The 11,572-nt window shown below is 34.8% G+C and overlaps 1 protein-coding gene across 3 annotated transcripts in view; it reads right to left on the bottom strand.

The window, feature by feature from the left end:
* Nucleotides 1-6,390: 6,390 nt before the first annotated feature.
* LOC115223035 overlaps nt 6,391-11,572 on the bottom strand; it is a 51,825-nt gene continuing 46,643 nt past the window's right edge. For all 3 annotated transcript variants that reach the window (XM_036500478.1, XM_036500479.1, XM_029793468.2), the window contains one exon: nt 6,391-6,519. In XM_036500478.1, coding sequence (XP_036356371.1) covers nt 6,493-6,519 — 27 coding nt within the window. In that variant the 3' untranslated portion in view covers nt 6,391-6,492. The remainder of the gene's footprint in view (nt 6,520-11,572) is intronic.

Here is an 11,572-nt window from a genome sequence, read left to right as displayed (position 1 = left end):
TCTACATCACTATAATGTAGGCACTTTCATAGGAACTTTCTATGAGGTTGATCATACTGCTGGAAAATGCTGTGGGGTTTTAAATTTCCCTCTTATGTCCTAAAAATATGAGAATGTGCAGTATCATATCCAATTAGATGTGGATATATGGCATATACAACACTATAGTCCTGTGTGCCACATCCAAATAGTCAGCTGACTACATGTCAGAAGTCTGCTCAAAGCATTTATGTTTGTGATTCTGGATTGATATTTCAATTTTATATTCTAATTATTCTGTATTATTCTGAGTTTGAAATTATTCTAAATTTATGATAATTTGTAGATTGTAAAACTTGTGTTCAGTGTTGATTATCACATGATGGCATGGCAAACTTAACCATTTGGTCATGGCCATGTCCATGTTTACACGGACATGAATATCATGCTTGCTAGATCCAGCTGTCATCACACACACACACACATGCATGTGCACCATGTATACAAAGAGCTGAAGCATAAACTATGCTCTAATGACTGTTTGACAGGAAATTTTGATATTACCTCAGTTTTTATCAGGAAGTTAATTCAGTCCCCTTCATAGACTGATTTCATGGGCGTTACATTGTACCATGTTACACCATATGTTCTAATGCTATGGATTAACTGAATCTGCTGGTTAAAATTATAATCGATGGTTATATGCTGTGGTTAAAGCTTAATAGGGGTTTTTATTGTTGGGATGTGTTTGCAAACTGCAAATAGCTTGATAGTCAATCCCATGACCTTTCATGATTAGTAGGTATCTGTTTTAGCCTAAGTTGGTGATAAGTTGTGATACTTGTACCTCAGTCAAAGGCATTTACATAAGAAGGTGAAACAACTACAACTAGATATCAAATCTGGTGCTTTTGTTTGGCAGCAGATTATTGCTTATGTTATAGCAGTTGTCTGCAATTAACAAATCCATGTGATTTATTGGAATTCATATTTACTGGAGCAGTTTTGTGTTATGATGTTTCTACACACTACTTATCCACTTCTAAATGGTAACTTTTAAACTATTTCCTATTAAAGTTACCTGTCTCATATGTAGACTGGTAACTTTAATAGGAAATAGTCGTATGTTCTTCAAGTTGAAATTCTAGTTTTTCTCCCATTGAATTATGATGCTGTTGCAGAAAATTGCTAGTTTCTTTGGCTTCTGCTGTTTTACTATGTTGTAGAACTATGACAATTGTTTACTATGTTATTTATGCTGTTTATAATGAGGATGTCTGAAGCTATTAGCACACAATTAAGACACTAATACACATAAAATCTTTTAAGTTTGATAATTCTGTAAGAATTGAGCAAAATATATGCACAGAAGGGGTATACACTTTCAGATACTGGTCATTTGACATGAGGATTTTATAATAATAATAATAATAATTATAATTGTAATGAACTTATTGTATATAGTGCTTAGGTGCACTGTAACTCAGAAAAACCAAAACTGCATGAACAGTACATAGAAAATACACAGGAAGTGCTTGCTAGATCCAGCTGTCATTGCACACATACACACACACACACAAAGGAATATGAAATGGGAGTGGGGTGGGGTGCATCAAGTGCACTTTTGGCGAATTTCAGGAAGCATGGAAATTTTGAAGGATGAAGTGCATCAATTGCTAACAACTGATGCAGTTGAGACACTACACCCTTCAAAACTACAGCAGTATAGCACTGTTAATACTGATGGAAACGCATTTACACTGTATCTTCTCAGTTATCATGCTTCAGACTTTGAATTTATGTAAGGAAGAATTGTACGGAGGTTTTACCATTAATTTTCTTCATATTACTTAAAATAGGTACATTTAAAAAAAAAATTAGTTTTATCGATAGTCTTTACCAAAAATGTGAACTGATCTAATGTCATATTTTATCAAGTTGTCAGATTAATAATGCTTGATATATTACCAGACTCTTGCTTTTCATCTGGAGTAAGAAAGGTAGCATTTTCCATCTCTTTATGACGGTAGCATTTTCCATCTCTTTATGAAGTTTCTGAAGTCCATTCTTATCTTGTGAAAACCAAAAGTTCAACCAAACATATGTTATGGCTTATCATTTATTCTATTAATTTTTAGGCCTATATTTTGTTATACCCTTCTCCCCACAAGCTTTGTTTTAATGTAAATTTAGCAAAAGGAAATACATACATGAGTAAAAAATGACATTTTTGTGTTAACTTGAAATATAGCCTAACATTGAATGTATCCTAGAATCTTGTATTATCTGATAGAAGTGACTGGAAGCAAATAATAAAAGAACAAGAAAATTCTTCTTGGATGCTACGATTTACCTTTGGTGTCTTATTAATTTTCATGGTTTTGAATTTATTTTCATCATCACCCTCATTTAATGTCCATTTTTACCGTGTTGGCGAAAAACTGAGGTTGGTAGGACAGTTTTTTGTTTTTCAATTTTCTTTTATATAAGATGCTTAAAACACTTAAAAGAAGACTTAGAAGGGATTTTAATAAATAGTGTTGCAAAAAATGTGGCAGGAGCCCTCTTATGATGTGACAGTCTTAATAAAAATACAAGTTTCAGGAATGTGGTTGTTCTGTTCGAACAAACTAGACTGCAGTTGATACTAAGAGAGAAATTCTATAGGCTTTTGGTGCAAAATGCATGCTTGTTTATATTTACTGCAGCATATTTGTTCTAACAAACACGCACATTTATGTAGGGATAAATATTACCTCTCGATATTAACACTGTTTCTGTTGCTAATATGTTTTAACCCCTTACCCGGCAGAAACGAATATATACGTTTTGACCGAAATCGTTTTTTTCTATCTCTGGCGAGTTAACTTGTCAAAAGATAGACTCGCCAAATTGACAGCAAACGAGTTCCTTCGTCTAAAACAGGTTAACTCGTTTCTGCCCAAAGCGGTAATTTAAAATCAATATTATTGAATTAAAATTCATAATAAATAAGGTTTGAAATATACCTCGAAATCACCATTCAAAACATAGTAAAATAAAACAATTAAAAAATATGTCTGAAAAAATACATTTATTTTCAAAATAATTGTTGGGTAAGAAGGGGTTAAGAATGTTGGCAGAAAGTAGAAAAGTGAAGGTATTTGGACAAGTCTATGTTGAAAAGTATGGTGGTTGGGTTGTTCAAGTTATTGGTTACTGCCACTGGTTAAGTAAGATGTATAAAGTGCTTTTGACTATGTAGAAGAAGGCTTTCATTGCAAGGGTCAGTTGAATCAATTGACTACTTATCAACTCGCTTCAATCTCTGTTCTATTGATATATTGTTCGGGAACCTGCCTTTTCTACTGCTACTACAATCTTGTAATCTCTGCTCTTGGGAGTTGGATGATTTTGTACCACATCCAATTGGGACTACAGAACTTCTCTTTCCTTTCATCACCCTTATTGTATCCCACATCCTGGCCCCCCTTATCAACCACTATTCTCAGTACTTCCTCTCCAGCTGTCTAGATTTGCTTCTGCAGCTATCAACTTGCAGTTCAAGAAATCAGCAGAGTCATTCTCACTGGTCTCGTGGCATGGGTGCTGAGCCTTTTCCTCTAGAGTTAAAAAAAAAACTCTCTTTTGGTGAGACAAAGGATAGGCAAACTTGGGCTGGCGTTTATCAACTCTTGATTGATGCCCTACAATCCTTGATGGGCCATTGGGTCATCATTGACGTCTTAGTATCCATGATCAATATTCACTGTTACTAGTCGTAGGCGTAAATGAAATCACTTTACGAACCTCTCCTTATTTGTACACTGGTGGAATAAGCTCCGTGTATTTTAAAATCACGCCAATATTAAAATAAAAAATATATGAAGCAAACTAATAGAATGGTTAGTGTCATAAAATCCGTTACAGTAATAGTTACACTCCTTTATCGTTCAAAGTCGTTAAAATGTAACTTTAAATAATAAAACTAGTGATCAAGTCGTAAGTAGCATGAGAGTTACCTCCCTTGAATAATTCACTAACTTTCAGGCATTCCCGCTCAGTTATGAGTTGAAGCCACGCCGATGTCAATTTTGCTTTTCATCCTTCCGAAATTGATAAAATAAACTGCACGTTAACTGCTAGGGTACATATTACCAACTGTCACTTTGCTTCAAATTTGAGGCCTTTGTATTCATGTAAGAAATCAACATTTTACATTCCATTTTTTTAAAAATTAGGCCGATGTTCGCTTCGTTGCCAGATGTTACTGCATTTGTTTTCAGATTTGCTTTCATTTTCCATAGAGCAACTTAACCAGTTCTGTGCCACTTTGGGAATTCTCTTCTTACTTTGCCTCTCCTTCAGTACCTGACATGCAGCAGTTTGCCCCAGTATCAGAAACCTTGTGGTGCGTCAGGGGCTCTGCTCTTTCCCGTTAGTAAAAAACGACGATAAAAAAAAAAACAAAAGACTTAAAATTTTTTCTACTTTTCGAATATTTTATATTTATTATTTACCGATGCAGACCATCATTGGTTTTTTCGGATTCTATTGTTTTCCTTTGGTTGACGAGCTGACATATTACAATCCGGCCAATATTGTCTAGTGATAATCCTTTAAAAAGTTGTAATCGGCTTCGATTCTTATTTAAAGCCATTTTGCTTCAGTTACACCATTAGTGCTCTTATGAATACCATGACGGTCAAGACATAACATTAAATAATCTCAGCAAGTGTAAAAACTGTTTAAAAAATCGTTTGTTTTAAGGCCACTTCATTCGTTGCCAGATATGCAAAGTTACTATACTGGTTTTCATTTTTGCTTCCACTCCCCCATCTGAACTATGGAAGAATTCTCTCGTGGAGTAGCTTCTCTTTATCCTTCTCACCTCATGCCACTAAGGGTGTGATTATTCCTTTTCCAACAAGATGTCAACTTCTATATTTTGCATTGAACAACAACCAATCCTGCTTCACTTTGGAGGTCTTTTTGTTGACTTGTTTAGTAGCTACAGACTGAATTGGCCTAACTATAACAATGATCAATAAATCAAATACATCTTAATATACTGTTTTTAAAAGTACCGTAACTAAATACCGTACAACATTTTGTTCGACGCTCTTACGATTCTGTGTAACTGCCTCGTTTAGTACAGCTTACTATATAATATTGGATGTATGTTCCGTGTTGTAGACACAGTTTTGCAACTAGGTAACTGAATTTTAGCATAAACGGACATAGACATATTTTCAGGAAAATGTCACAGACAATAACTCTTTTTCTAAAAATTCCTTCTTTTTAGTCTCCGATAGAAAACCATTGGAATAGACTTTGGGAAAAGTGAGATCAGAAAATTAATTTGTTTACAGCAATTATGTAAATCAGTAAAGAAAAAACTAACAAAAAAAAATGTTTAAAAAATAAAACTCTTTAGGTCTCTTCGGTTTCACACACCAGATCCTATTTTTTCCACCATCTTATCTGTATCTCTAGCGATGTCCACTCTGTTGCAAGCATTCGGAACACATCTCTGGTTCGAGGATAGCTTCACCTCCTTTCCTCATTATTGTCGCGGAGGCGTTGGAAAATGTGAAAGGACATGGTTACCGCTTTTTTCCTCTGATGAAGGGATACAAAAATCTAATCTTTATATATAAAAGTCAAGTTGTGTGTCTATCTCCTACGATTTAGATTCCTAACTACTCCCACATTTTGCGGTGCAGTTTAACCAAAACCAGGTATCTTATAGTCGTGATTCATATCGAGCCCTTCTGGGTATTAGCGCGCGTCTACGATGAGTCTACGATTTAAAAAAAAAATTATCATTTTTTTCCATTTTAATGCATTTTTTCGCTATTATATAAGGGAAGTAACTCTCTAAAAATGTCTACGATGAGTCAACGATTTTAAAGCAAATTTACCATAATTCTTTTTCCATTTTTTTGCTATTTTTTGGCTATAACTCTTTAAAAATGCTTATATAGTTATTTCCCTTACAAACCCGAGCAACGCCGGGCGATACTGCTAGTGTATTATATAATATTCATGTAGCTAATCTTGAACTAACATTTTCCCTCTCAGTAAAACTTTCTGAGTATTCTATGGATGATAGATATCAACATTGGTAGCAGCAAGAATTTTGTGAATTCGTTAGCTTGAAGTGTTGAGTCCTAGTCTCGCATAAGTAGAATAAACAAAAACGTTTTTCATGTGGGTATATGATTTTTAACATAGGTTACAAGGCTGCAGGTTTCTGGAAAGGTAGTTTGGATACGCACCACATCAAGGCAAAATAGATGCTGATGTGATTCAATTGAGAATATGAAGGAGTGTAAGTAATTAGCGCTTGTCGTTCTGTCTATTGTCCGGTCGATATGATATAAACTATAAAATAAAACTAAAAACAAAACAAAACAAAAATGGAATTTATTTAAATGAAAAGTGTACGTTTATTTTCATTTCTATCGAAAATTTTCCCATTTTTACAAAGCATGGTGGAAAATATTAAGTTAGAGGAATGTTTCTTAAATATTACCACTGCATGAGATAATCCGTGGTCTGTAACGAGAAAGAAGAAATCATCATTGTATAGATTGTGTCAGATATTTAGTAGCCTCTATAAGAAAGAAAAAAAAACATTATACAGCCTGAGCCTTGCTAATCTCGCAAACTTTGATACCAAGCAGTTGCCTGAGTATAATATTTTCTGAATCAGTGATGTCTAGGATGAAAAATGGCAAAACAAAGTATGTACTGATCTGTACTACAACACTATAGCTCTGCATATAAGTCTCTTGCATTGTACAACATTCAAGTTTAATCTATACTGACACCTTGTGTAATAGTAAAAATCACATGCTGTATTACTGCCATTTTCACCATCAGTTGGTTGCATAGAAGGTATATTTAAGGGCAAAAAATAAGTAATACCTGTACCTTTCTAGCAGCACCAATCAACGCAAGTCAGCTACAATGGATATAAATAGTATAGGACGTTATAGCTGACCAAGCGAGCATTACGCAAACTAAGAGTAGAGGGGATGTTAATCCTACATTTTTTCGGAAACACCTGAAAAGTTGTAGTTGGGTCCAGATATCACCTGAAAATCAAAATTTCAGTACCGGTTTCAGTCATTGAGACTTTTTCAACTTTAAGTATAGAAAACAATTAAATTTGGAAAAATTCAAAGAAAAGTTTTTAAAAGAATATTTGCATAGTGTTCAAATACAAGTGACATTTTCCTTGTTTCTGCCTGTCTCTGTCTCTCTTGTTCACTCTTGAGGGTTCGAGGTTGTTGTGAATTCTTGGTAGGGAAGAAGAAGGAGAATGTGGGAGTGCCATGACAGTAGTATGTTGAATGGTCACCTGCCCCGAAAATGACCCGCTGTGGATGGTAGTAGATATGTATGTGTGTGTGTGTGTATGTATGTATGTATGTATGTGTGTGTGTATATATTTGTGCCTGCGTTTGTCCCCCAACATCGCTTGACAACCGATGCTGGTGTGTTTACGTCCCCGTAACTTAGCGGTTCGGCAAAAACGACCGATAAAATAAGTACTAGGCTTACAAAGAATAAGACCTGGGGTCGATTTCTTCGACTAAACGTGGTGCTTCAGCATGGCCGCAGTCAAATGATTGAAACAAGTAAAAGAGTAATATATATATATATAAATATATATCTGTAAATATAGTATGTGACAATTATTCGGTAGCCATGATAAAACGCTGAGTTTCGGATGTCGGGGCGGAAATCCACGCCGGCATCTCTTCAGTTATCGAACCATCGAAAAAAAAAAACTCTATTTACATAATATCAAGGTCTCTTTCATTCATTTGTTGTCTTGCCATTTCTATCAATATATATATATATATATATATATATATATATATATGAGCTCTTCCGCCCTTTGTCATGTCTTATTCTTCGTCCTGCAGGGTGTCCAACAATCACCCTCCTCAGCAAATAAGCTTGATGTGGGTTGCCAGTTTCGTTGCCGAGAGATACTTGGCCAAGGTACCAGGCAGTGGGACTGAACTCGGAACCATGTGGTTGGGAATTATATATATATATATATATATATATATATATATATATATATAGATAGATAGATAGATGGCAGGGATGTTATTACATAACCGTCTAGTTATCCGGTGATCTGGTGCAAAATTGATTGTAAGATCGGCTGTAATGGATCTGTAAAACTATATTCTTTGGTTAACATACCAACTCTATTGACAAATATACGAGTGTATATTTTTTCTGACCAATGGATTCTTTGATAACTATATATATATATATAGGCCTCAAATTTGTAGGCAGGGGTCTAGTTGATTGCATCACCCCAGTGTTCAACTGATACTTAATTTATCGACCCTGAAAGGATGAAAGGCAAAGTCGACCTCGGCGGAATTTGAACTCAGAACGTAGCGACAGGCAAAATACCTATTTCTTTACTACCCACAAGGGGCTAAACGCAGAGAGGACAAACGGACTAAGTCGATTATATCGACCCCACTGCGTAACTGGTACTTATTTAATCGACCCCGAAAGGATGAAAGGCAAAGTCGACCTCGGCGGAATTTGAACTCGGAACGTAGCGACAGGCAAAATGCCGCTAAGCATTTTGGCCTGTGCGCTAACGATTCTGCCAGATCACCGTCTTGCATAATAATAATAATAATTACGAAGTAGCATTAGCATTACCTTTAATTCTTTTTTTATATGTATACAGCCTCAAATAGATCTACACATGTTTCTGCTGCATCGACTAGTAGCCGTTGCAATTGTAACCATACTATAATACCAGTGTAACTTCTTCAGTGCCTTCACTTTAATATCCTTTGATTTAACTCATACATACATATATACATACTTACATCTAATATAATAAATGCGAATATCAGTGTGTCAGTGTGTCACACTTTTTCAACTTTACTCATTGAGGCCGTAGACCAACATATACCATTTTGGAATCAGGCTGACTGTGTGAGTAAATTAAAAACATTCCAGGCGGAATCCGAACCCGAAATCCTGAAATTCCCAAGTTTTCGTTACTGCGATTGTTTTCGGCAATGTTTTTACGTGACTTTTTGCGATGGAATTTTTAGTACGATAACAATTTTTATAATCGAAAGGCCGACTCCGTGAGTAAATTAAAAGTATTCCCGGCCAAATGCGATCCCGTAATTCTGAAATTTTATATTCTCAAGTTTTCATTAGTGATTGCTTTCGGCGATTTTTTACGTGACTTTTTTGCTACGAATTTTTTTGTACAAGAACAATTTTTATAAATTGGAAATAAATTATGGGAATAATCGAAATTAATTGCGAAATCCAGTGATTATTTTCGAAGATTATTTTAAGTGATTTTTTAAATGACGAATATGCCAAATCAAGTCAGGGATTTGTTTGCAGATCTTAAAAGCTACATGCTACCTCAAAAGCTGCCCTATATATATATATATTATATATATATATATATATATATATATATATATATTATATATATATATATATATATATATATGTATTTAAATAATGTCTTGCCCGCGTATTGTTCTGGTGTCCGCTGAATTTTTCTCTTGAGAACATTCTTTTCTTCGTAGTTTGATCGTAGGTGATCTACTTGTAGCATATTGCTGACCACATAGTGGTTTTTAGCCCTTTAAATATATATATATATATATATATATATATATATATATGTATGTGTGTGTGTGTGTGTGTGTGTGTGGTGTGTGTGTGTGTGTATTTACATACGTATATGTACATACATCTATAAGTATATATATGCATATGTGGGCACAGGACGTCATGAAATGTGTACAACAAAAAAGAACGAAGTACGAGTACATAGAACATAGAACATGAACTATTCTTTCGAACAACGAAAGACTTGTTTTCCATTTGTGTCTTCCGTTTCATCACGATCTTAAGCTCGACGCTCTAACCACTGAGCCATGCGCCTTCACACACACATACACACACACACACATAGACACACACACACATACACACACACATGCACACATACACACACACACACACACACACGCGCGCGCGCATACACACACATTGTTTATAATATTATACGATTGAACGCCACGCATTCTCTTCCAAGTAAGTTTTATCTCTCTCTCTCTCTCTCTCTCTCTATCTATCTATCTATCTATCTATCTATCTATCTATCTATCTACCTACCTACCTACCTACCTACCTACCTACCTACCTACCTATCTATCTATCTATCTATCTATCTATCTATCTATCTATCTATCTATATAAGGGACAGAAATGTAGGAAAAGCAGTAAAATGTGACAATCGATTCATACTTTGTTGAATTAACACTGAAGATATCACCCGCATCATAAGCAGCTGTCCGAAAATGTCATCACGGTATTATTTACTGATGAGACATGATACTGTAGCTAGGACAATATCATGTATAATAGGGTGGAGTGAAAATAAAAAAAAGAATTGTAATAATTGAGAATGCCTGGGGGCTAAAATGTTGCTATATTTGATTACTAGAAAACTGTTAAATTTTCGCTTAGATCAATCAAGGGCATTTACTCCCTCGAGCCTCCTAAACTCTGAAAATGGGGGATTTTTATAAATTTTTTTACTATAGAGGAGTTTGGGAGTTTGAGGGTGGAAATCCTTTGACCGATCTAAGCAAAAATTTAGTATTTTTCTAATAATACTATATAGTAAGATTTAGACCTCAGGCATTTTCAATTTTTATTTTCACTCCACCCTAACACACATATATGTGTGTGTGGGTATATAGATTGTGCAATATAGGGTGGAGTGAAAAAATTGTGGTAATTGAAAGTGCCCGAGGCCTAAAATCTTGCTATATATTATTACTAGAAAAATACTAAATTTTTGCTTAGATCAGTTCCCCCACCCAACTCCGCTATTGTAAAAAATTTACAAAAATACCCCATTTTTGGAGTTTAGGGGGTTTGAGGGAGTAAATACCCTTGCTAGATCTAAGCGAAAATTTGACATTTTTCTAGTAATCAAATATAGCAACAGGCATTTTCAGTTTCCACAATTCTTTATTTTCACTCCACCCTACTGTATAACGAGATCCGTCGAAAGGATAACTCAAAGGACAAAGAAATAAGAACTCACAGTATGGTGGAAGCCATACCCACACATAATAAAAAGGAGTACTGGTGGAATGTTCCAGTGAAGACCCCCAATAAAATGTAAACACAATAGACCTGATATAATAATTTGATTGGAGCACACTGCCTAAATACTAATCTTGAGAACTTAAGCTTTTCGAAACCTGAAAGGAGAAAGCTGATTCGAAGACTACAGATACAAGCCATCACTGGAACTATAAAAATCTCTAAAACTTTCCAGAAGTTTATCATTTAAATATATATGAGCATGTCTAGATATACAAGTATGTGCATGAGAAGACATACATAAAACAAAACATACAAATATTCACGTATACATACATACATACATACATACATACATACATACATACATACATACATACATACACATACATACATACGCACACATATACATGCATACATACACACATACATATACATACACACATACATACATACATACATACAT

This window comes from Octopus sinensis, linkage group LG2 (genome assembly GCF_006345805.1).
Source record: "Octopus sinensis linkage group LG2, ASM634580v1, whole genome shotgun sequence".
Lineage (NCBI taxonomy): Eukaryota > Metazoa > Mollusca > Cephalopoda > Octopoda > Octopodidae > Octopus > Octopus sinensis.
The sequence above is the reverse complement of the archived record's forward strand: the minus strand, read 5'-3'. Positions and strand labels throughout refer to the sequence as shown.